This window comes from Gambusia affinis, linkage group LG07 (assembly GCF_019740435.1).
Source record: "Gambusia affinis linkage group LG07, SWU_Gaff_1.0, whole genome shotgun sequence".
NCBI classification, from domain to species: Eukaryota; Metazoa; Chordata; class Actinopteri; order Cyprinodontiformes; family Poeciliidae; genus Gambusia; species Gambusia affinis.
Genome location: NC_057874.1, coordinates 25642666 through 25670401, shown reverse-complemented (window position 1 = coordinate 25670401; position 27736 = coordinate 25642666). Strand labels below are relative to the sequence as shown.

The following is a 27736-nucleotide window of genomic DNA, read 5'->3' as shown; positions in this document are numbered from 1 at the left end:
GTATTTTTCTAAAACTGATTTTTACAAGATAAATAAATCGTTACTGTTTAGTTTGATATACTATGCATGCATAAAAACAATCACTCGTATACGCAGTGTAAAAGTTTTTGTAACGTTTCGGATCATCAGACATCATAAGACAACAATGATCTAAATTTCAGGTGACAAGTTAATTTGTAATTTCTATATACTTGTTAATTTATGGTATAAAATATATATGTTTGGTGACATATTTATGTCAGTTATAACTGTTTAAATTGTGATGTGTGGAAATATTGTTGAACAAATGATTAAAGATCTGCTCTAAATACATGCATGGTACGCCTGTGGAGCCCTTATTTTGAAAGAGCTTCCCGGATGTAGTTGCTGATCATTTGGTCTAGTTTTATTCCAACTCTCTCATCAGCAGAACATTTCCAAAACGGAGGCAGTCCCTTCTGCTGCAGAGCGCTATGGTGACATATTAAAAAACGGTTTCCTTATCCAGGTAAGAAGTATACATATATCCTTTTACATTTTTTGCAGGGTTGAAGTGTAAACAGTCGGCTACGGTTTGTGTCATTTATAGCTGCATTACATCTACTGTTGTTGAGAGGAGCCTCTGGTGATATGATACCCTCTTTACTGAATGAAATAAGTCCCTAAACTCAGTGTGCTATGTGAATGTAACCTGAACCACTGCCAGTCTACACCTTGCGTCATTGCATAAATGTTGCATTAAAACTCATTTCCAGTTTGTCTGGGGGTGAAAAAAAATCTATCGGGTCCACAAATTTATAGCATTTTCAGTGCAGAACTCGCAGTGGGTTCTGGATTTTATCAGTGCAGGCTGCAGTAGAGTGGGGCTTTTAAAGTAAAAAGAAAAAGCTTGTCTCAGGGGAGAGCTGCGTTTCCTCTGATTTATTCTAGAGAGCAGCTGTTGCTGGATCAGGTCAGAGCTGCTGACCTCCATCTCAATGCAGACTCCCCTCCCTGATAAGTGAGCTCTGTCCACGGTTCTGAACTCAAATCAGCTAACAAACTGAAAGTACAAACATCACCTTGATCTTGTAGCAGTGCAGGCCTCTTTCTGTTAGATTGATCAGTAAGCGTAAGGTTACTGGTTGAAGTTGGTTCAGAAAGGCAAATTAATGAAGAAGAGTTGCTGAATTTCTCCAAATATAAAACAAAAACAGAAAATGAAAAAAAAAAAGCCACAAATAAAGTAGTCTGAATTTTTTTTTTAAAGTGAAAGAGTTGAATTTTATCTGCTTTTTTTTCTGTCAGACTTTTCTTTTTGTCAATCTGGATCTATGTCTTGTGACAATGTTTTATCTCATGGCAATATCATGGTTTATGCTTTGTAAGTGACTCTTTACATATGAATTTCATAAAAAAATTATTTGCATATACAGATTTCATAAAAAAATTAAATCAAGCTAAAAGGGGTAATTATTCTACAAGTAATTCACAAAAGAACCTCCTGACTTCTGACATAGGAAGTGTAGGTGCTGGTGTCTTTCTAGGAATGGACTGAGCAGTGGGTTGGACTGAGTAGTTAAAATAAAGACTTCTATAAATAGTAACAAATGCGCTACAAGGCGGTTATGATGATGCGCCCTGGGTTGGGCTGCAGCACCTCCTGATCATAGGTCAGAAAGGTATTGGCTGATAATCCTGGTTCAGTGCTCAGTCAGGCCACATTTCCCCTCTGATCTGATTGAATTTCAAAGTTTTAACCTTAAACCTGCCTGAGGAGTAAGGTGTAATTCCAAAATGGCTCCTTTAAAGTCATTGTGCTGAGTCAAGCTGAGTATTCTTTACTGATATATAGTATTATTTTCCTGCTTTTAGACTTGAGGGTTTGAATCTGTTTCATCATCATTGGTTGTTCTGACTTTAAGGAAAATGTTACAGATGATAAAATAACTGATACTTCACACATTTGTCAAGCTTAACTATGAATCTGGACTGGAGATGAAGATTTTTTCTAGTTGTGATGATGTTTATCCAAGGATTTACTTACTGAACCTCACTAACAATGCAAATAATATTATAAATAATTTTCTCTCTTTGGATTTGCTGCCATCTGTTCTGGAGTTCTTTATTGTGAAAAATTATTTTAACTAATTTCTGAACTCATTAAAACAAACTCTGATGAGAAAGTGAGCTACTTTTATTGAGTGCCTCTAGGAATATCTGGGGTTTTATGTGTTTTATTCAAGGGTGGATTCCTCAATGGGTTTCTCTTTAGTCGTGAGTGATTTTACGAGTGCCGGTAAGTGGATTAATCCACTTGAAAAATTAGTGACACTCATCTGATTTGCAGCTTTCAGTTCCTCTCCTTATTTTGGATGATAGATGAAGTGTCACTGCTAATGGGATTCATTAGAACAAATCTTAACTTGTCTTTCAGCTCCATCCTTCTCACTGTATAATTAATTGTGGGTATGATGCCCCCCCTGGGTTTAAACAACAGTTTGCAAGCTGTTTCATTCGTATTTACAAGCTTGGCACATCACATCTGGTGCTTTTTGTTTTCAGCCATTGTTTGACGACTGAAAGGATTCAGCTCAGATAGCTTACTCTTTTTTTTTTCCCACACATTATTCACACATTCATACATTAAAGGTTTTTCCATCTCTGTCTGGCTTTGAATCAATATAATTTCCATTCTGTCTGATTCTGAGAATCACCATAACATTAACATATAATGCTGTAGGACAGATGAGCGGGTTTGGTATATGTTTTAGAACCTGTCTTGTGTTATTTATTGACTAACAAGATAATTTAAATTTAAATTTGAACTTTTTCAGCAGCTCACACTGAGAGGTTAGGGGTTGGTGTGCAGGGCCCTGACTTTGCCTCAAATTGTGACGTAATTGGAGCTCAAGGTAAGATTGGCATTATGGGAAACTGAGAGGCTGCTTTTTCTTGAAAGTTTGCATTCTTTTTCAAACCCATATTAAAGTTGTTTTTATTAGCTTAGCTGACAGTAATTTTTAGTATCATTATAAATAATTGTAATGAAAATATTATGTATAATTCAAACTTTGATAATGTCCATTAACACAAGCAGTTGCTTTGTATTTGTTTCCCATTAACTCTATGTGGCAGATCAATGTTACTGGTACCATTTTTTTTTTTTGTAATTACTCTTTTAACACAGGCAAAATCCTCCATTGCACTATTTCTATTGTTCAAAGTCTTTTCAATGGGATGTCAGAGAAAGTGTTTGGGTTTTCAGCAGCTCTGAAAAACATTAAGTTCAACGTCTGTCCCTTCCCCACCTGTTGCTGCCCACTGCTGCTCAGTTGGTTGGAGACTCTTTCCATGTTTAATTTTTCCATGTTTACTAGAAGAATACAGTCAAGCAGAAAGATAATGATAATCAGTGAATTATAGGAATTTTTACTGAAATAACAGATTTTTATAAAAAAAAAAAAAAAAACAATCAGTATTTTGGCATAGGACTTCTCTAAGAAAACATAAATTGTATTTATGATATTGATCATCAATCGTGTCACTCAAAAATATATACAGCTCACACATTACAACTGTAGTTCTACAATCTAAGTGCATCATTAAGAAGAAGCAGCAGTGGTCTCAGGTGTATCTTTGTTGGAGATGATACATTACAGAGACCATCTCACTGTTAAAGAGGAACAGGAAGAGGCTCTTAGAGGTTACTGGCTGCTGATTGTCTTTGCTCTCCTGGGGATCCTGTTCATCAGTTTTATGGGGTCGGTGAAAAAGCTCACAGCCAAACATTGGATCAAAGAGAACCCCATGTTGTTATAGTGACTGTTTGCCAAACATTGGGATGAAGTGTGGCTTTAATTTTTAATGTATGTGTTTGTGGGGTTTACAGTCGCAAACATTTTCACTGTGTGTTCATAAGCTGGTTTGTTGCTTAAAAACAATCTTAGTCATATTTTGGCTTAAAATAATACTTTTAGATGAATGTTTTGTCCCAGTAATAACCAGAAGCATAAGCTTTGAAGTGATGTTGTAAAACAAGAAATTAATTTTCAAATTCATTTGCATTAGACTGCATTTTTAAATGAAGTAAAGTTTCTATTCTTTGTATGACAGCGACTCTCTTTACACTTTTTACTCTTAACCACTTGATACCTTATAGACATTATTTATTGCACACCAGTATTATATATAAAAAATATTAAGTATTTTCACAGACTTTTCATCTATGATCTGCCAACAAAATCTAGCTACAGAACAGAAGTATGGCAGGATATTGTAGATGATTTGAACCAGTGACGCCGCAGAGACTAATTGGATTTAATAATCATGGCTTTTTTCTGCAGCACACATCAATGTGCTGCTTAGCCACCTCTATTTCTCTGTTTGCTTCACAGGGTTAATTCTAAACCACTTTAAAATTCACTAAAGTGGTTTAGTGAATTCTTTGTTTAATTCACTAAACATTCACTGTTTGGATGACAGTCAGATGAAAAAGATGCATAAAATGTTTTTGTCAGACATCTAAGTGTTTGTATGTCTTGCTTTTATTTATCTACAAAATAACAACTGTATTAAACATGGATGGAAATGATGCTTAGAGCCTTTTGGAAACATTATGAGTCATTCTTGGCACTTTGCTGATTGCCAGCAACCTGTGTAGTTTGCAATCACTTTACTACATCATGATGCTCTTTTCTCTATGGTGATCTTTTAGCCTGAAGAGTTTTCATTCATGAGAACAACAACAGAGGCTTTTATGTGTGTGCGTGAATGTGGGAGTGTTTACCTCTCAGGGCTTTTAGCAGCTGCACTGTCTGAATGAGTCACTTCCATTTTGGCCCACTCAGAGTTGTGCTCAGCTAATGCTGGGCTCATTCAGGGCTCAGAGTGTGTGCACACTTAGACTCTAGCAGCTAAATAACAGGCTTCAATAAATTCCCTCACTGCTCTGCCACCACTCATTGATTACAAAGAAACATAGATGCAAAGCAGCACCATGAGTATGTATTGATTCAATTCTTCAGACTCTATAATTTAAGAAATATGCTTTGCTGCACACTGAATTATATTCACAACCACAAGTTTCCACATCTTATGCACAGTATGGATTTTTTTAAATGCATTCCTTAAATACATTGAATTACTATCCAATACCACTTGATATCATAGTAGTGTAATTCAAATATCACTTAAATTTCCTAGTCCCGGTATGAAGAAAAAAAAACCCTTCTAAAACTTTTATCTGATCCAACATTTTTGGGTTCTTTCTGTTCATTATAGGTTTTGGTAAAACTTCGACTGTCAGAAACTGGATTACTTTTTTTCCCCAATCAGCCAGACAGAATTTACAGAACAACAGCATATGTAATCCTCACTTTACAATCTCTCCCACACCTGAAGTCCTCCCCCTGAAACAGGGTGATGTGGGAACCACCAACCATAAGGTGTTTCACTAATAATAGACCCTTACCTAAACTATACTTAGAGTCCCAAAAAATAATTCACAAAGAGAATACTTATAGTTAAGCATAAGAGTACAGCTGCAAAAATTAAAAGTAAGCAAAGTATTGAGAGTATAAATTAATAAATTACAATAAGAAGACATAAAAGGTAAAATAATTTTGCTAGCCTTGCTTTTATGATCAATCAGTAATTATTTATATAAGGAGTAGAGGTGATTTAATCAAATGTATCTGAGACTAAAACAGGGTTTTATAAATATTTTTAAAAGAATGAAATCTTCTGTCTTTATCAGAAGATATTGTTAATTAGGGCACTTAGCATGGCTAGCGTAGCTAAAACCACCTAAAATACTCTACACAGTGTACATCCTTATATCCAGCAATTCTAAACTTGGCAAATCTTTCATAACCGAGAGAGAGAAGCTTAGCTGTAGTATTCTTGCAATCTACTGAAGGTTTTACTTACTCTCGCTTTCAGCCTCAATGTCTTGAAAAATAGGTTTTCTTTTTGAAGAGTTACCTACGTCATTGTGGTTCCACTTACTTAATTTAAAACACTTCACTGATGTTGAACACAGTGAACTTTAACTCTCACGGTAGCTGTGTCCACATCAAAGAATATTGTAGCACATTGGTGCAAAACTGACTAACTTTTGAATTTCCAACTGGCTGGTTAGTAATCAGCTCTGATCAAATTGACAGAACAGTCATTTTTTTAGAATTTACCTCTACTTATTTTATTTGTTACACCATTGATTGAGCTTTGTAGCTTAATTCACTAAACATCAAACCAGAATTTATGCTTTATGGCATTATGTTTTTATGATTGGTGAGTTACCAACATTAGTGGAACATAATGACATTTGATTTGATTATTCAGATATGAGACCTACAATCAATCTCACTTGGAAAAACAACTGCACAGTTCCAGCACAATGTAGTTACCTTGGTGTTACTGTTATGAAATTATAGTTTTAGTTATCTCTCAGCACTTGGTAATCTTCATAGAAATTCTCTTCCTAAATTAGGTTTAACAATGTTTTGACCAACTCTAGTCTGTATACAACTAAACTACTTCACCAAAACAATAAAAAAGGATCTTAAAATAAGAAAATCACAGCAGAAAGAAAAATAAACTGAATTTTGAGATTGCTTTTCAGTCTATGGGAGACCTGCAGCGTTGGTCGTTGGCTGTAAATTACTTCCTGAGGTAATAGGATATAACAGTGGGGTCAAACGGTGTGAGCCCTGTAGGGAGAGACATGATTAGATGATACACAGATGGCTCATACTGGGAAGGAGATTGTCTGTCTGTGTGTATACTGAATTTTTTGTGGGTTTTGTTATCACATAAAGTGGTTGAGGGAACCATCTTGATCAATGACTCAGCATGTGGTTATTGACTTTTTATGCTGCCATCATTGTAATTGATTTAATTTATTTTGCTGTCATTAAATTAAACTGTTGCCTAAATATTTTTGCAGAAAAATATTTAAACATATATTTTTAATGAATTTCTAAAGGAATAATTAAAAAGAAAGGTTCTCCTCAAACGTTCAAATTTCCACATCACAAATTCGTATTGATCTTGAAAGAAGCAAATCTAACTGATACCCTGATGGTGATCTGTGTGTATTCACACGATGGGCTTTATCTGACCACCCATGTGGATATTTCCTTTATCTGCCCTTCCTGTCCATCTTAATCTCTGTCATAAATGCAACTTTCCGAGTCATCTCTGTGTGATGTTGAGTTTTATTTTTTAAGAATGACTGCATGTGTCCAAAGTCTCCACCTTTACACAGGAAGCTAATTATTGACGGGCTGATGTGCTCTCGAAAGGAAATGTCAAAGTTCTTTCTTTGCTTAGTGGGAGTATATAAAAGGCAGGTGAGACTGCTCGATGTGTCAGGTTTCTACGTGAGCAAAGACTTAAAGTTGTCAGTTTTCTCTGGGAGTCACATTATCAAGGACTTTGCAGAAACAACACCCAAGGGTCAGTAACCTCTCTGATCTATGTTTATATATTTATATATTAATATAGGCAAGATATTTTTAAATAATAATTTAATGATTCAGGTTAAAATCAATCATTTTTTAACAGACGGTCATTTCTGCTTATACAATTCAATGTATCAGCTCTTCACTCTTTGAATAAATTTTGTATTTTGTAACAGTGATAAAGAAAATTAAAAGCTTAGGTTTTAGAGGTTTTTCAGTCCGTCCTGAAATGCTTTGAGAAAGGTGGAAGGGATGGTTACATCATATTCCCCCAGGACAGTTATTATTGTTGTACAGGAAACTTTTTCTTATATTGTGTAGTGAGAGACAGCAGAGGGTGACAGAATAAGTCAGAAAAAGATACAAAACATCTTTTCTATAAACCTGAACCAGCTTATTGTGAGTAAAGTGAACACCTTATGTATTACCCGGTGTCATTCTTCGGAGACACAATCGGTTTTTATAGACCTCAATAGCAAACAGTTACTCTACAGATGCAGAATTTAAAACATTGGAGGCCATGTCCTTTTGTTTTGGAAGAATATTTTGAGTCAGATAGTTGAATATCATGGAGTGTTTAAACAGAACGGTGAAACACACGTTCAAACTAAATCAGAAAAGCATTACGTTTTTAGAAACGCCTTCCCTCAGCTGTTCTTAAAAGAGTAATGCTGAAAACCCGGTCAACTCCAGAAAACTAACTTCAAAAACTTCTAACATTTGTGCCAGGAAGTATGATCAAATATCCAGTCAGAAGATCACTAGATATTATTTTCTACTACATGTATTTTTAGGGGACAGCCCACTAAGAGACTTAGAAAGAGCCAAATATATAGCATATATAGTGATTTGTATATATGCTTCATCCTGTACATACACTTTTGTGATTCATGGGATTGTAGAAAATCTACACTAAATTCAAGCATTTTTGCCAGGTTCTTGAATTTTTAAATTGAATGTTTATTGATTATATGATCAGTTCACTCTGGAAAACGAATGGCTCAAATAAATCAATCAAGTCCCAAATTAATTTGACGTTTCAGCTCATGATCATGGTATGTAAACTTCAGACCAGCGCTATACTAGTCACAGATTTGAGTACCTTCTAAAACATATTAATATAACTTTATTTTGGGTACAATAAAGAGCTTCAGTGGAGGAAAATAAATCTTTGGGAAAACTTGTGTAATATTTCTTTAATCAATTGTTTTATTGTAAACATTTGTTGCTAGAATATGTCTACATTATTAGAATGTATAAAGGACGTTTGCTTGCCCTCAGTGAATTGTGAACTAGTCTACGAATGTAACCACATCTACATTCATCATTAAGTGAAGACCTCATCGGTAATGAAGCTGTAAGAAAACTGAGAGAAGCTGATTGGACTGCATACAACAACCCATGCACCAAGTTGTTGTATGTGTAGTTGAAGCAGGTCTTGCTATCGATTTTAGTATCTTTATGTGAGATGGTGAGATCACTTAACATCATTTAACACATTGATAAAATGTGCTTTGCCCACTGATTTGTAGAAATAAAACTCTTATCAAAGAATTATTAGATTAGATTATTAGATAATTTTCCAATGTTTCAAACATTCCAATTAAACATTAATTTTAAATAATTTTTCTGAATTATTTGGCTCAAGAGCAGATGTGCATAAATAACAACAGTTTGTTGCAGCTTCAGAAATGTGGAAAATATCTACTGATGAGGCACAAATGCTTGCTGGGAACCAAAATTTTCTGGAACTCATCAAAAACACAAAGATTAAATTTTTAATATATAATCTGGGTCTACGGTTTGCTTTTGCTGATCGACTAGACATTGAATGTGTCATTTCAGGGCTGTAGAAGGAGAAAACATGATCATGTGAGTCAATTATTGATGACACATGAATTAAAGAGGACGAGGAGTTCAGTTGGAAGGTTGTCTTGTTATGACAAGCTGTTTTTCTGTGTTTGAATTGTAATATAATGTGAAAGTCTTTCAACTCTATTTTGTCTATTGCCACTATCATTCATACAGTTCTACACATTTACATGCCAACAGATAGCGTGACAAACTCATTATGTGTTTGTTTTATGCAAACGGTTCTGCTTTTAGTCAGATGAAATGACTCAGATATACATCTGTCCTTCTGGGTTTCACCAAAATTGAAATGGTCTTAGTGCTACTTTATTGGGTCAGTTCATTTGTTTCTGTGACTTGTCTTTGACATCAGGCTGCATCAAACCTTAAAGTGTTTTAGCTCATGAGTCCGGTTTGCTTTCACCTCTATCTGTTTACACAGCACTGCAAATTATTGATGAATGTGGCTCTAAATATAGGCCTTAAATACGATGAGGGCAGCAGCAAAAGTTTGTCCTAAGGGGAAAGGAAAAGCTCGATTGAAATAATACAGCCAAGAAGTGTGTGTTCAGGGGCCTAAAGAGGGTGGTTGTGCGTGTCCGTGCATGTGTGTGGGTGTGAGAGAGAATGTTTTAAGGGATTATTAATCACCGATTGATCTCTGGCCAATTAACAGGCAGGTCAAACAGAACGTAAAGCAAGAGGTATGTTGCTTTGCATGTTGCTTGCATTTCTATTGAGGCCCTGAGGGGTATGTTGGTAGCACTCTAAAACATAAAATTGAAACTTCTATGATGTCTCCGAGTCATGGGTGTTCAGCAGGGGAAATTTAAAACAGGTTTAAAAAAGGGACTGTGGCGCTTTAATTTACAGATGTTGAGCAAAATGTTGCAAAAAAAAACCTCATAGATTTTGACTCTCAGTCTGGCCTAGTAGGCGGAGTTTTTATGTCGTGGACTTGTTGTAATATCTTCATTTTTGCTTTAAACAAGTATTTTATTTCTGTCTCCAGAGCTGGAAACTGCATTTTTGTTCTGAATTCCATCTCAGTCTATGACACAAGGATTAAGATTAAGCCATGACATTACAGAGTCCTGTTAGTCTGCTTACTTTGAACTTTTGTTTGTTTGCCTAGGATGTTTAGTTCATTCTAGAACTAAACATTCTATCAAATTGAGAGGTGTGAATGTTCAGTTGAACCTTGATGCAGACCAAAAAACGCAAACTCTGGTCCGCTTGTCTCAGCTTGGTATAAGTAAACAGGAGAGGGGGTGAACACGTTTGGTTGCAGTGTGAAAGCGAACCGCACCAGCTGAAAATTTAGCAAATGTTGTAATTTTGGTCCCCAGTCAAACCGAGTCTGCTGGAAGGTTAGATGTGAAATGATCCTAAGTAGTGGCCAAAATAAGTCAGGCAATTTAAACAAACACACTATACCCCTTTCCTAGGACAAAGTGCAGAAAAAAAGGGCTTTGCAGAGGCTTTGTGTAGGTGGAGAACGACGGAGGAAGTCTTTGAATGCAGTAGAAAATCAAACGGCCTGTCTATCTTCCGCTCCATCTGTCCTCCCCACTGGACTGGACAGTCAGCAGAGACTGAAGGCCGTCTTTGCTCCTCTTGTCAGGCTGTGATTCATGTCAGCCTGGTTGGCAGTATGATCATTCTTCAGCTGAGACTGCCACAGAGGCACAGCGCTCCTTAAAAACTACCAAAGCTGCGGATCAGTCTCATTGAGCATAATATGTTTTTGCTCTGAATGGCAACAGAAGTTAATTATTTATGATTTTATAGCATTTATGTCAATATTGTTGACATGCTCACTGATCACGAGGAAATTCCAAAGATCTTAGGTATTGCATGTATTTATTCTGAAACTGTGATAAGATTGTTGTCGTTTGACATTTGCTGCATTTTATTGATAGTGTTAACCCAGTTGTCTTTATTAATCACAATCATGTTATCTTTGGTGTTCCACAGTTTGTCTCAAGTTGTCCAAATTGTCAGATGCCTCCGGTGAAATGTTTTACTACCAAATTGTAAGATATCGTAAACAGAGATTGTAAGTTTCTGTTTTTGTGTCTAGGAGTGTTTTGGTTTTAGAATTAATTAGCAAATGGTAAAATGTTTTATGTTACGGAATATAAACTTAAAACTACAGTTTAAGTTTTTATTCTTTGGAGACGTTTTTAAAATGGCATAGAACAGAAAAAATACTCTAAGATTTTTAAATCGGTTATGCTCGTATATCTCCTGTGATGTAAATCAGTTCAGACACAGTCACCTTTCATTTTGCTACATTTTTTTTTTTAATTTTGGGAGAAGATAGTTGGTTTTCTTTTATTTTTCTCTGGATTATAATATGTGTGCCGCTTTTAAGGATGGATTACCTGGTTTAGCTATAGCTAAAACATTTAAAAATTGTTTTAAATGTTAATTATTCCTATAAAAGTAAAGCTGCAATGCTGCGTGTGCACTCTGTTGATTGAGCGCCTCGTGCACCTACACCAAACCTTCTGCGTTGCCACCTACCCCACCCCCCTCTTATCTTTGCCCCTGCTCTGGTCTCAGCCATTAAAACACAAGGATTATTGCTCAGTCGGTGGGAACACAGACACATGTAAACTTTACACAGAAGTCCAGGCTGAAAGACCTATTTCCCTCGCTCTGGATGCACCACTGAGACGACTGGCAGCACCGAGCAAAGATCAGCAGACAGGAGGGGTGGCAATGAAGAGCAGGAGCCCACGTGCTTCTTTTTCCCCTCTCTCGCTGCACCCTAAGCTGCTGTTCATGGAGGACTGGAGGTAGGCTTTTGTTGCTGCTGTGGGGGGCTGTGTGCCCCTGTTCTCGGGGCGTCTTTGCTGCTTTGTGTTGGGGTTTTCCTCACTTAGACGTGTTGATGCAGCTGGCTTGCAGTGATGGGAATCATCTGAATGCTTGCATTACATGGATGCTCTTGCTTGTTTGTGAATGCCATGGATGCTGAGCAGTAACTGCTGTCTACTTTTAGAGGAAAAGGAATGAGTAAGTGGAAGTGGTGTGATGGTAGCCAAATATTAAAGGGTGCTGCTTGGATTGGAGTTCTTGCCTGTTTTTTTTAATATATATATATTTTTTTTACGCGTTTAGGGTTTCTCACTAAATTCTGTATTGTATTTCTAAATTTGGTCAGTTTATTGTCCTTGTGTTTGGAGAATCAAGTCAGTGGTTGTTTTCATATTCTGCAATCTGCTTTTAAAATAAGCCAAGGCTGAACAAAAGCCCCCCGCTCAGCATGTACCTAATGGCTCAACCAAGCATAATAAACACCCACTTCTTAAGCTCACTCTCTGCAGAGCTTCGCTGCAGAAAATAAAACATTTATTTTTTCCCCTGAAACTGTTGGTTTCTGCTGAAACCAACAGTTTCTCCCAATTTAAGAAGATTTTATATTGTTTTTGGGAAACAACTTCCTTGTTCTAACTCTGCGTTTCATTGTGAACTATGTTGTTCCATCCTCTGGTCCATGTTTGACCCAAATACTCGCGCAGCTCTCTCCCCTCCCCCTGACCTCAGATCAAAACAAATCACCGCTGCATCCTTTTCTATTGTTTCACATATGCCTCTTCTGTATCAAACTGATTTTTACAGTAACAGTTTTTAATTCCAGATATTTTTAATTCTACCTTTTTATTATCAGACACAAAAAGGATTTGGAATCCTCCAGATTTCTATGAAGCTGCTGAGAGGAGGTTTCTTTGGACAAAGAAACCTTAAGAATAAATGTGTGGCTGCTACTTAAAGTCACAATGTCTATGAAACAGCAACAAAAAATTGCTTCAGTTTATTTTAGGGGATATTTATTTTGAGCTAGACACTTTAGACAATGCTGATTGATCTGTTTGTTACAAAGAATTTAAATATTTACATCTAAGTTCCAATTTTTTAATCATGTAAAATTAAGTGTTGCTTTTGTTTCCAATAAAATACTTTTATTGGTATTTTTGTTCGGTTAAGTATGCATACTAAACTACGGTAATACTAAAGGTTGGCTATCTGAGAACCAATCAACATGTAAAGAATTAAGCAGAATGTGGAGAAATAATTTGATAATAACTAAATAAAAGCTATTTTTCACAATATGTGCCTGAAAGTATTAATAATATAAAATAATATAAATATACTGCCTAATTTTTTTAATCCCTGCTTATCATTCATATATTTGGGGAGGAAGAGGCCCTCATGTATTTATTTAGCTTCTATGCCTAATGTCTGTCTCACTATACTGTCAAAATGTTGAAAGTAAAAATTTATTTAGATGTACTAAGAGTGAACATAGTGTCCTGATAAGTAGATTGGTTTTATTTTAAAAATTCTTCCTTTCCTTAGCTGTTTCACTTCTTAGTAACTCATGCAGTAACAGACATAAATACAGCATTGTTCCTCTTATTTAGCTCTCAGCAAGAAAGTAAATAATCTAATTTCTCAAAATGCCAAACTTCGTATTTATCATGCAACATCTGCAATGTAACTCTGGTCATGGTTGTCCTTCCTCAACATGTTAAAAGCCTGGAGCAGAAATGGCATCGATCAGCACGATTTCCAGAGAAATGCTTTTCCTGTCACGTCATCTGTTTGTTGGTGTTTAATATTCAGCAGAGGCTCCATGTAACCTGCCGTCTGCCCAGATGCAATGAAAGCAGCTTGTCTTCGTGTTGTTCTGTTTCATATTTTCCATCCAGTTCATTTGCATTTTCACTTTGCATTTTATTCTGATCTCTTTCATGCAGGTCATTATTTGTCTGTGTTGTGTGATTAGGGTTTGAACCTCGTGCCTCAAATGCCTACTTTCATGTCTGAGATCTAGAGTTTGTAATCTTATGTTACGTAATGACTGGGATTCATGCACGAGTATTTAAAAAATGTAGACAACGGGTTGCATTTATTTTGATGGTTTCATCTGCAACAGCTAAGTGGTCGTCAGCTTATAGCTCAGCTCTTCCATCTTTTTTGTGAAATTAACAAACATGTATTCACTACTACACGTACAATATTCATAATATAATAACTGTGTTTTGTTTGAAAAACATAACACAGTTAACTCCCTTTCATATCATAGCACAAGTATTAATTGTTCTGTAATCTTTTAGTTCAGGTTTAGGTTTTGGCATAATGTGTGAAATAACTTGCTTATCACTCATATAATCACTGTGGCTATTATTGATTTTATTTGCATTGATTCTGTGTAAATGAAAGCTCTTTTTAAATTTATTTAAATCTATATCATCTCAACATGACTAAACCCCAGCAAACGATGCACGATGTGACAGGATTTCACTTTGTATATAAAGAAATTTGATGATTAACATGTTAAATTATGAGAATGAAACTAAAACTTAAGACATTATTCAAAAGTTCTTATTTGTTTTATAGAAACTCGTTTTTTCTTTTCATCTCACTCATCCAGGGTTAGGGTTCACATTTCTCTCATCTTCCCCAACAGTGCATGAGAAACACCACTCTTCTGCAGACCCCTACATCCTGAAGCCACCCTGCCAAATCTGGGACCATGTCGGGAGGCTACGATGAGTACGCCAGCCAGGAGGAGGCCACAGACAGTTTCTGGGAGGTGAGAAAAAATAGGGCAGCAGGGTTTGACAGATTAAACCTGAGCTCATAATGACACTGCATTGTGATGAACTGCCGGCAGACCAACCTCCTCTGGGTTGGTGAGAAGAAATACGATGCGCTGTCTCGTTTATCAGCGTTGTGTAGAGTCACAACTGTACATAAATCAGGCATGAGCTCGACAGTAAACATAGCATCAGATTTATCATGAGTGTTGCTCACACTTACTGAGCTGGTACAGGCACACTTATTGTCAACAAAGTGACAAACTGTCGCATTCTGAGGCCACTATTTAAGAAGGAAATGAGTAAGCAACTAAATACATTCATTCAACTGCAACATTAGGAGGTTTTCGTCCTGTGTCACTATCTTTAGCCTTAGCCACTCTTGTTTTATTTTTCCCTTTATAGTGTCATTTTTATTGGACCCTTGTACTTTTGAAGTCATAGTTTTCAGGTATTTTCTCCCTGTTTATAACGGCTTCAGTGTGCTACTTTGCCTCTGTGCTGACTTTTATCTACTTCTAAGCATTAGCTCCTTGTAGTTATCTGCAGTTGTAGATGCTTCAAACTATCAGTCTCTTATAGCTCTGAAAAGTTTCAGACAGAGAAGAAAGAGTTTATATGAGCTGTAAAGTCTTCCAGGCAGCTTAAAAAACATCAAAAGCCAATGCAAAGCAGAAAGTTAATAAAACTGTGAATTAATGATGAAAGGAGGAGATAAAGGGGCTAGAAGCACAATGTCACCTAGCAGTGAACAAAGAAAAGAAAAAAAGATGAAAGAAATAAACTAACATAATTCTGAACAATAAAAATAGAGAACAGATGGAAGTGGAAAATTCATTTAAAGATCCCTTCATATAGAATAAAAATTCTTAATAAAGAATCTTACAACAGTAGACATAAATTATTCAGAGTGTAGGTGGTCTTTACAAGGTGTTGGACCCTTATCAGTCCTGCAAAATTTGCTGGCAAGTCATCAAGTAAAGTTCTGCATGCTATTTGGACCACAGCTGCTAATCTGACTTTAGCCTAATTGATCTCAACAAGTTATTTACACCAATACAGCAGATACCTCACCAAACATAGGTTTGCTAGAAGTCAAAGGTAAGAGACTAGTGTTCACATGTCGAAATTGCACATACATTTAGATATGCTGTTTGCTTGAGGATTAAATGAAACGTTTAGTTTTTCGTGCTGCAGTTGTAATGCAAAATATATCCATCAAGGAAAACAGTCTTGGACATGTTTGACCAGTCAATTTTGTGGAGACTTTCAGGGTGGTTCTTTTCCAGTGAGGAGGGGTATTTGTAACTGCAATAAAAAGGAAGTAAGAGAACCAGAATATACATTTCCAACTAAGATACAAAGCTCAGTAATCATGATACAAAAAGAAGATCTGGAATATCTGAGTTAAATTACTGTCAGTTTATCACAGTAAAATTTGATAAGTGACTGGAAAATGAGTTGGGGGCTAAATGAAGAAGTTGGTGCAGGGATTGTTTAATAGGTGAGACTGACTGTTCTGTATCCTGCATAGCACCATCTGAAATAACACTACAATGCAGCACATCAAGTTAAAACTCCCTTTCATATAATGACACAAATATTAATTGTTCTATAACCTTTTAGTTCAGCAATTACATAAAATTAAGTTACAAACAAGAAATGTTGTCTAGAAAGAAATTTTTAAAGATAAAAATTGTAGGGTGTATTTAGAATTACTGAATAAACTGATTCTAATATCACAGAATGTATTGTTAAATAAAAATGTTACTATGTTGCGCCATTGGTGTCATGGTAATTTTGGTTTCTCTCACGAACTTACATCAGCAACAATGTTTCTTCAGCACAAAGAGTCTCATGTTATCTGAGCTACAAGTTTCCTGAAAAACATCTATTATTCATGGGAGCTGGTGACTGATCACGGTGTGCAAAGCTGGAATAGGTTTACCTCTCTTCCACGAATACAGCCTGCCAAGTTCCTTTACTCTCAGACATTTCACATAGAATAAAGATCCACAGCAGATGCTTTATTTCACATATTTAGATGTAAAATGAAATCTCATCTTAGACTGAATTTTCTCCTCCGGAAAAAATTCTGTGCCTTCAGAAATCAGCAGGTGTGGGGAAAATGTCTCCCTCCAGCACTCAGTCACTTCATCACAGTCTCTGCATCACAGTAAAGATGCTGCAGTACCGCCTGGTGATTGCTGACTCGGCTGACTGCTGCTGAGGCAAAGGCCTGGTGTGGAATACTATTATACGGCCTCAGCTGCTTCCTTTTAGTCCACACTTACGGTTTGTTGAAAGTCATTTACAGGGTGACTTGCAAGCAAACACTGCGTTTAAGTGTTTTCCACTTTTCTCGGTCATAAAGGTGGAAAATAATGGTTGTAAACAGAGGTTTCAGCCTCTCTTTATCAAAACAGCTTTGTGTCTCTGGGGAAAACTATCAGCTCTCTGGGAGGTGGCTGCTCCTGTAGCTGTGGAGGGCTGTAAATTATATGACATTAACCACCCCTTTCTTTTGATTGCATAACTACTCACAGAGCAGCAGCAGCAGCAGCAGCAGCAGCGTCTTCCCTGCTGCTCCTCCTGCTGTTTCAGTTCATCTCCCACCGACTGCAAGGAGAAAAGAAGTGACATCTCACACAGTGAACTTTGGAAGAGTGAAATCACAATGCCTTTTAAGCAACCACCCAAAGTCTGTCACTTACAAAACCAGGAACAATTTGTATTATGAACATTTGTATGTAATTTACAAACACATTCAAAAAAAAGATAACAACATAAGAATGAGACTTGCTTCACAATTTCCATATAGGTAGAAATTATTTTCTGTAGTTGTGCAAAGTTTCTGATACTCCATATTAAAACTAACCTAATAAGTAACTATGTAAACGCCTTTAGTTGGATGCGGTTTGGAATTTGTGCAACTGGATGTCATTCAGTTTTACACACTGAACCTTTAAAGTGATAATTTAGTTTTTTTTAAGCAGCTGTTCTATTACAAAGCCCAGAGATGCATTTAGACAAATTCAGTTATATTAATTTCAAATTATTCCTATACAGTCCAATGAAAGAATCATATTTACATTCCACTCAGTCAAATTTGAACCCAAATGTGATACAGTAAAATACTGAATTCTTTTTACTGGGTAGCTCATGTTTTTGTAAAGTTGAGTTTTTCCAAGGGGATATCAACAGTCATTATCTTACCTGCAGTAGGTAACATTTGTTGAAAAAGACATGGCAGTTTGTATAATAGCTTCTGTAATACCTTCAGGACCTTTTTCAGATTGGAGTTATTTTAATGCAGTTTGACCTTACCTCACTGTGACCAACTATTGACCGGAAAACTAACCTCTGCTTCTTATATGTGAAGACATTAAAGGGAAATGTCTCACCTACAATGTATAAACATTGCTGGTAAGATATTTCCCTCTAAACAGAACCCACCTCGAAAATTTGTAAAGGTCCCAGAAATACTAATATTTACTGTGTTAAAAACAATATCCAATTTTTTGTGTAATGTAATTTCAGTAAGACTGGAATTTATTGAACTGAAACAGTCTAACTTGAATTTGGACAAATTGAATTCCATATAAACTGCAAATGAATTGTACTTGTTTGCAAAATGCCTTGAGATAAAACTGGTGCTGAATTGGTAGCATGTACTGTACATACTTAATGCATGTAATTCAAAGAGATCGTACGAAGCTTAATAAACTAGTGATTGATTTCAGAAGGAATAACAGTGAAATTAGCAACATTTTATTTTGAAGATAGCAGACGACTTGTGGAGCTTCAGTAAACATATTGCACTGGTGCTTTGTTTTGTTTTTAAGGTTGGGAACTACAAGCGCACAGTGAAGCGCATCGATGATGGTAATCGACTCTGCAATGACCTAATGAACTGCATCCAGGAGCGTGCCAAAATCGAGAAAGGCTATGCACAGCAGCTCACTGATTGGTCCAAGAGATGGAGGCAGTTGGTTGATAAAGGTATAATAGCAACAATTGTTTTTCTATTAAGCTATTAGTTTGTTTTTTGCCAAATAAATTTAGAACAGATATATTTGTATTAGAGTATATATAAAAGAATAAAGCTTCAGATCTTAATTTCTCCACCAGGTCCTCAGTATGGCTCAGTAGAGCAAGCCTGGATGGCAGTGATGGCAGAGGCAGAAAAGGTGAGCGACCTCCACACAGAAATGAAGAACCACCTAATGAGTGAAGACTTTGAGAAGGTGAAGAACTGGCAGAAAGACTCCTACCACAAACAGATGATGGGAGGATTCAAGGAGTCCAAAGAGGCAGACGAAGGCTTTAAGAAGGCCCAGAAACCCTGGGCCAAGAAGCTGAAAGAGGTGAGAGTGAAACTGTTGACATTTATTAAAAAGTCACTAAAATATTACATTGTTTTCTACTATATTCTAGTCATGAATCAGTCCTGTTTAGAAAGGTTTTAAAGTCCTATTTTTCCTGAATGATAATGCTTCATGATAATGCAATGCTTTTGTTACTGTTCTAACCAGAATCTGCCTTTGAAGACATTTGTACTGAGTGAAACTGAGTTGAAACTGACTATGATTAAATGACTAAATGTTGGACGTTTTCAACAAGCAGCACTTTACAGCGTCAGTGTTTATTGCATAATTTATAAAGCTACTCAATTAATAGATTGCTTAGTCATCTTAGTGATTAAGATGATTGAGCTGATTATTAAAGATATCCTGATTAAACTCAGTCATTTATCAGTAATGGCAGTAATCTACTTTTACTTTTTTTTCTATAGTTATATACCATATGTCAACCATAAACCAAGGTCATTATTTGCTGCATGTCATTTATCTGGTTTCATGTTGGGAAACCATGTTTACGATATGCAATACTCCACTTAAATAGCACTTCTTACTTCGTAATGCAGATCCTCTGCTCAGGTTGTTTATGTTACCTTTTGTTGTCAGGTTGAGGTTGCTAAGAAGTCATACCACATGGCCTGCAAAGAAGAGAAGCTAGCCACCACCAGAGAGGCCAACACTAAGGGAGACGGCTCAACGCCGGCAGAGCAGAAGAAACTGCAGGACAAACTGGAAAAGTGCAAACAAGACTCACAGAAGGTCAGCTGCAGCGCCCATGGGCTCATCATTATGTAAATATTATGTCCAATAACCCTAAACGCAAATGAGTTGCCATCCTATTTCAAAGTATCAGGGTTTTAGTCAGTGTGGCTTGGTTAATGAGTGACTAAATGCCACTCCTGCTCTTCTCTGAATCTTCTCTTTTCTTGAAGTGGACTCTGATCACTTTTTATTACTTGAATCATCAAACATCTGATTCATTTCCTGTCTCGGGGGAAAAAAAAGAGAAACTAAAACTCTTTCTAGATTAATGTGGTTTATGTGTGATTGGAGAGAAAGAAGAAGAAGAAGTCAGTAAAACACCAGTCATCCCAATCATTTTTAGTAAAAACTTTACTAAAACTATAAAAAAATTAAAGAGTTCTAGCTACCAGTAATTTTAATCATACTGTTTTCTTTGTTTGTTTGTTTGTTTGCTCTGATGTAGACAAGGGAAAAGTATGAAAAGGTTCTGGATGAGCTGAATAAGTGCACCCCTCAGTACATTGAGAACATGGAGCAGGTGTTTAACCAGTGCCAGCAGTTTGAAGAGAAGAGGCTGAGCTTCCTGAGGGAGGTGCTGCTAGATGTCAAACGTCACCTCAACCTGACAGAGAACCAAAGGTGAGTCAACCTACCATGAGACAGAAAAAGAAAGATAACATCCAGTCTCTGTGCTCACACCCAACCTTCTTTTTCTGTTCAGTTATGTCACAATATACAGAGACCTTGAGCGGGTGATTACTGCAGCTAGCCCTGAAGAAGATCTGAAGTGGTTCAGTAGTATCCATGGCCCTGGCATGCACATGAACTGGCCAAAGTTTGAGGTGCTGTTGTTTATTTTTTCCTCTTTTCGAACATGTTGTTTTTCTAATTATTTTTAATTAGAAAATAATTAAAATAATAACTTTAATGCTTTTTGGGTTTAATGTGAAGTACTTTGTGATTGTAACCAGAGCTCAGTGCTGTTTAAATGAACCTTAATGTCGTTGCATAGTTTCATCCATAATAAAATGATTTGCATAAACCATTAAAAGAAAGAAGTACACATTGGAAATGAAAAACTTATGCACAAGATTTATACAAATTTTATATTTTATTTTACTTTACTGCAGTTTAGTTTTGCTTAGTGTGTTTATTTATGTACACTTGTTCAATATAGATTGACAACTAAAAAGCCATTAATTTTTCACCTTCATTGATTCAGTTTTTTACTGCTCTGTTCATTGACATTTTTGCAGGAGTACAATCCAGATCTTATCCACACCATCTCTAAGAGAGAAAAGTCAAAGAAGCTTAACGATGAAGTCATGCTGACTAATGTCAAGACTCCAGGAAGCAACATTCAAGCAGAAGACAGGGGAAGGTCTGATCTTTATACTTTTTAGCTCATCCGGTTTATTTCACTCAGCTCTTCCAGGCACCAGTTACAGTACTTGTCTATAATATTCAGCATTTTCCTTCATTATTACACAGTCATTCATTACCCAGCATAACAGCACAATCAAAAACAATAGACATAGAGTCAACAATACCAGGACTCAGCCAGGTGTTTCCCCTTCCTTTTAGCGTGAGCAGCTACGAGAAGAACCAGGCGTACTCGTCCAATGAGTGGTCAGATGATGAAGGGAAGGGCCTGAACTCAGGCAGTGACACCAATGGAGGGCCAAACCCTTTTTATGAAGAATCAGGCGAAGGAGTCAGAGTCAAAGCGCTGTACGACTATGAAGGCCAAGAGCAAGACGAGCTTAGCTTCAAAGCAGGTGAGTGCTTTGAACAGGAAGTACAGTGTATCTGCATTTTCTTTTAAGCAGAAGATATCATATGACAGAACCCACAACTTTGAGTGAAAGTGAATACAGTCTTGTGAAATGTTCCAGAAGACTGTGTGCAGACCTGTGGACAGAAAGGGGATTATTCAAAGTATCTCCTGCTGACTTTCTAATAGACTACAATTTTTAAAATTTATTTCAAAATGTGGAATATTTTTCTTCACTGTATAAATGCATTCAAGATCAGAGGATGATTCTTTTTTTTTTTTTTTACTATATTTTAATCTGAAGGTCTTCTACTGCAGTAAAAGGTGAATTTATTTTAAAGATTTTTAACACATCACAAGCAAAGTAACCGTGGAGGGGGCTGATTTTAGCTTTGCTCCAAATTATAAATTAGAAAAAGAAAATCATCTGTTTGAAATAAATTGAGGTGAGATATTATGGCAGCTTAGGTTTTGTACCACAGTTATTTTTCCAGTCACACCTCTTATGAACTGTCAGGTCGTCTCTACAGACAGTTACCTTTTCAGCACCATTTGTCATGCTGCGGGGACTCAACACTCATCGTTCTCATCCCTTTGAATCCTGATCACCCCATTTGTTCCTTCCTAACCTCCTCATTTAAAACTCCAACTCTTGTCATCACACTCTTTCAATCCAATTATAGTTCACTTTTTTAACAGAGCACAACTTCACAACTTTTCAGAGCACCCAAAAAAAACTGAAATTAAACCATAAGCAATTCATATCAACTCACAAACTGTCCAGTTGACTATCAATGTTAATCAATCCAATCCATCATTCTTCCTTGTTGCTTTCACCCTTCATTGCTTACCTCATCTCCCCCTTCTATCCATTCTTCTCTATTTTTGCTGTCCTTTTTTTCCAGGTACCATCTAGGGGAGATCCTAAGTTGACCAGGTCATTTGGCCCATCCTGAGTCTCCTAGACAGCAATAACAAGACTCCCCAGATGAGCCTCAACCTTCAAACTCATCCATTATATCACCCTCTCTTCCATAAATCAGACATAACAGCTTATTTCCACTTTATTTCTTATCATTGTTGCTGATGCCATCCAATGGCTCTAACAAAATATTAGCAATGTTAGAAATTTCACCAAAACTATTTAAAATGCAATCTTTACAGTTTTTAGATTTCTTGAATTTTAGAAAATAACATTTTAAACTCTTGTTTTGTAATGTGACATATAGTCAAATCCAGATTTATCTACTTAATGCATTTTCATTTTCATTGATTGGTTAGGTTTGACGCATGCACACTATGACTGGGTATATATATATATATATATATATATATATATATATATATATATATATATATATATATATATATATATATATATATATATATATATTTTAAATATAAAAGCACAGAAATCCAAGAATACTTTGATATGGAGAGTTTAGACACTCAGGGTGGGTAGCGTCATATTTATTCACCTGGATAAAAGTCAAAGAAATGTAATCAGCAATGATAGAATGAGGAAACACTGTGAATGTGGAGCAGTTGGTACCTCGTGTTAACATTTCTGGGCAGCAAAGTGGCTCTTTGACTGCAGTGAACGGTGGCAAAATTTGATGCTGTGATCCAACAAACCTGTGCCAGTCTTGGGTTTATCCCTGTTTGTCTGAATCATCCCAAAGCTTAATTGTTTGATCCAGATCCTGTAGCCATGTTTCATTAAAAATAATATTTCACTGCTGTCCCGATGTTTCCTTCATGTTTTAACTTTACCAAAAAGTTTATTTAAAAAATGTCTGCTGCTGTCTGCCAGTTCCTGTTGTTTAGCAGGAAAGCTGTAAATTACAGCGAACTCGAAAGCAACCCATGTAAGAGTAGCAAAACTCCTAGAGTAAGAAGGCCAGAAATAAATCTCTAGAGTGATATCTATGCAACTAGACAGTAGTTAAAACACAGAAACAAGCTGGAAGTCAGAGAAACCAGTTAGAGCTTCAACCACACAGACTTTTATCAATAAGAGGATCAAATTATCCCAACTCAGACTCCAGAACAAACTGTGATAAAGACATGCAGTCTTAACTTATTTTCCATGGCAGAACTATTCAGTTTCTGCAGGGATTGTTAATAAGCATAACCAGACAGGATGCAAACATACACAACAGCATATATTTATGATCTGTAGTCTTGAGGGGCAAAGTACCATAATTCAATACATTAACATTATATGTAGTAATGTGACATAGTACTACTGCTAAATCTGTATTTCAGGCTTTATATAATGATTTCATGGTAGCCATTGGAAAAAAAAGCCCTTTTCTCAGAATTTATTTTTTTTTCTTTCAGAATCAAAATTTCAATTATTTATGCAGCATCAGGCAAATTTAGTCTTAAAACTCAGTTCTTCCAAACCAATTTGTGTCACTCCTTTAATGTGGATAAAGTGCAGATTTATAAGCCCTGCAAAAAAGAAGAAGCTGTTATGTGATTATTCTTATAACAGTAACACAACTTACTTACACCTGATAATGTTTTTTTTATATATTTGGATTTTGACATAAATTGACAAAGAATCAGCATACTGAGAAAGAAGTCTGAATTCTTTCATTTTCAGTCACTATAACCCTTTTCCATATTTTCGATGCATTTTTTTAAAACTATTTTTTGACAAGATATTTATTTGTTGCATTGTGTCCCTTTTGCACATCAATAACATCTGCAGAGTTCAACATTACTTTAAATTTCATTAACAAATTTTTAGAAGTCAAAATAACTTTAATACAAATATCCACATGAAAGGAAAATACGCCAGGCAAACATAAAACTTGAAAGACGCTATAAATCCTCCCGATTTGGAAAATTGGTGGCAACTTCCTTTCATGTCCTTGTGGTCAGCTGCAAAATACAAGAAAGAGGCATTTCATTAAATTCCCCTCCTTCTTTCTGTCCCTTTTTATCAATCAAGGTGATTTGCTGACGAAGCTGGAAGACGAGGACGATCAGGGCTGGTGTAAAGGTCGCCTGGATAACGGCCAGCTCGGTCTTTACCCTGCCAATTATGTGGAGCCGATCTAAACGTCCCAGCCGAGGACGCTCGAAATCCGGACTGAACTGTCCACTCACGCCCGCACATTGCCAGAGACTTCAAAGCAAATCTTTCTTTTCCCGAAAAGGAGCAGCAAGCTGTCGTCATCATAAAGAAGATTGCTCAAACTCACATCACCTCCAGTTAGAACAACTGAAGCGATACGTTGTTGTCTCTGAGTTTGCTGTCAGTCGTGATGCTCTTCTCTCATGAGAAATCGAATAAGGCGCCGGGGTATCAAGAATGAGCTGTGCATTTATGTATTTTAATCTCTTTTTTACCATCTGGATGCTTGTACAGTTTGTTTCTTTATAAAATACACTGTTTTTTTTCCTTAGTATTTACACTGCGTTTAGCATTTTTGGAAGTGTATGTGCGTTTCACCTTGTAAAGTTCAATTGGAGAATTTAAACCACTTTCGAAGCTGCATGGCCTGCAGAATGGTAGCTTTGCTTAAAATTGGCATTCAGGCTCACGCAAATGTAACACAAATGCCTCCCAGCGACCAGAGGGCCAGGAACAAGACAAATATACCACAATTGTTTAAACGCTTCATTTTTTTCTTTTGTCACAGACTTATGTGTGAAGTCCTGCATACAAACTGAAGGCACCAGTGTTAAGCTCATGATTTCGTCAGTCGAAAGTGGAACTGACCTTTGACCCTTAAAATAAACTAAGTGGACTTTTTCAATGTCAAATAACTGTTACTATTGCTGGATAAGTAGACTTGGTTATTTTTGAATAATTATGCTTACAAACAAAACACACAAAAGAGCTAAACTTAATGGTGGATCAACCGTCCTGTTGAAAAGTTTTTATGCACTCACCATGGGCATGAACATAATGTGGTGCACAAGTTTGAATTTATTCAACATTGGGTCAAAATTATACATATAGGCTCAAGTATGTACATACACAACCAGTAACATTAGGTTAAATATCCCATAAAACGTTTTTAGAGATATCAACAAGCTTGCGGCGTAATCTGACCTAATGTTTGACTCTTCTTATTATTAAAGTTTGCTTAAACTGTTTGGTTTTTTGTTATACACTCAACTTTTTAGTATTGTTCATAGATTTTTAGTGGGGTTGAAATGACAATCTGCCAGCCTGCTTCATTTATTCTGTTTGAATTCCCAATTTTGTCTATAAATTTTGACCATCAGAGCCCATCTTTCAGAGTCAAATAATATTGACATGGAATGAAATTTGGATCTGACCGAAGATTAAGGGATTAAGATTCAGAAATGTAACCTTAATTGCAGGAATTAGTAAAAGTCATGCTTTCAACTCTGAACACTGTAACTACTGTAAAGGAGGTAGAGGCAGATTCATGCTGTGGGGCTCCATCCAATTTGTTCACCTTCAGTATTTGTGGGTTGTGTGTGTTGGAGCTTGTATGTGTAATTCTGACCTTCTGTGCATTAGAATAATTGAAAATGAATTCAACAAATTGTGCACCCAGTTCTTGTTTTTTATTCAGTGAATTTGCCTGTCGTATGATTAGTGCTCCCTTGAAAGAATCCCAACGTTAACATGACATCATGCCTATTGTGAGAATATACAAACCTTCCATCGGCATGGGATAAGTTACTACCTGGCGTGTACAAAAGAACAAAATCCACTGTGTAACCTCATTGAGAAGGTCCCCCACCAAGAATACTGCAGAGTGCAGAATTGTCCTGGCTCGTTTCACAGGTGTTGCTGCTTTACTCTATTAAAGATAACAGAAACTCACAGTTACTCTCAACAGAGATTTCATTTGAAATGGAGTTCTCTATCAAAAGCAATTTATTTTATGCAAGGCTCCACTTTTCTCATTCACTGCAACAATGTGCCTAACTTATCTATCACCTTTTATTTACTCTCTTCTCTTTCTCCCCCAATCAGATGTGTTGATAAAGCAGCCTCTGTGATCACAAGCTGTCTTGTACACATCAACTTGTAGCTATTTTATATGGAGATTAGCCACATTTACAAACCAGTTTTATAATTTATTTGTTCCTGTAATCAGTGTGGATTGCTTGTTTTGAGCAAATGTTGGTGACTCGCAGCTTTTAGCCCCTGTGATTTTGTGCATGCTGATGCGCCCACACACTGTTTACTGAACTGATCCAGCGCATGGTCTTGATTAGTTTTCATCTACTTATTGGCTGAGGCTCAAGTTAATTAAAGCCCCAGGTTGTGTTAATGTTTGTTTCTTTCTTACATTTTATCTCCAGTCAGGAAATTCAGCATATGTAGCAGTGCTGTATAAGAGGCTGGTTTGATAGCTGCACATGCTGGTGCAGATTGTTGTTTGGTCTGGGTGGGAGGCTGCTGTTTCTCACGCAGACAGGAAAAGCTGCAGACTTAGAAGCAGAAAGAGGCTCCGTCTGAAATATGAGACACCAGACTTTTCTGCTTTGAGAGCAAAAATAATTTTTTTTCCCACAAACCCCCGAAAGTGACACATTTGTTGTGTTAATGCCTCTGTATGCTCTTTTTCGTGCCTCCCTCTGTGTGGTGTAAGCGCTCGATTCAGAGAGGTGAAAGGCCTCTCAGCCAGAGGTAAGCTCTCAGTGACAGAGAGCTTACCTCTTCTGAGTCTTACTCCAGCTCATCTAGATCAGTTTACACCAATACAAGAACTGACTGAAGAACCCATAGATGGAAAAGCTTCCACATCTCAGCTGTTGTAACTGTGTCTTTGTCTGTATTTTAACAAGATGGGACTGTTTACATAAACTGTGAAGCTCCTGAAAGCCAGTAAATGACAACCTTTTCTCTTTTGCTTTATGCTGCAATTTCAAAGGAAACTTTTAGATAACTAGAGGACTTTCTCTGTTCTTTTAGCATAGTGCTGTAATTTCCAAACTGTAGTGCCTGTTCTGCATAAATAAAAAAAA

General features: G+C 36.5%; 1 protein-coding gene across 4 annotated transcripts; it reads left to right on the top strand.

Annotated features, from left to right (window-relative positions):
• Positions 1-383: 383 nt before the first annotated feature.
• pacsin1b (protein kinase C and casein kinase substrate in neurons 1b) lies at positions 384-27736 on the top strand. Of its 4 annotated transcripts, none has more exons than XM_044121034.1 (10): positions 384-487; positions 14758-14883; positions 18733-18889; positions 19019-19254; positions 19855-20007; positions 20456-20631; positions 20714-20834; positions 21249-21373; positions 21577-21770; positions 24729-27736. In XM_044121034.1, the coding sequence occupies exons 2-10, from the start codon at positions 14824-14826 to the stop codon at positions 24836-24838; spliced, it is 1332 nt and encodes a 443-aa protein (XP_043976969.1). In that variant the 5' UTR covers positions 384-487; positions 14758-14823; the 3' UTR covers positions 24839-27736. The 4 variants fall into 4 exon arrangements, with proteins under 4 accessions (XP_043976969.1, XP_043976970.1, XP_043976971.1 ...); XM_044121035.1 differs by lacking the exon at positions 384-487 and adding an exon at positions 7313-7419; XM_044121036.1 differs by lacking the exons at positions 384-487; positions 24729-27736 and adding exons at positions 7313-7419; positions 22672-23069.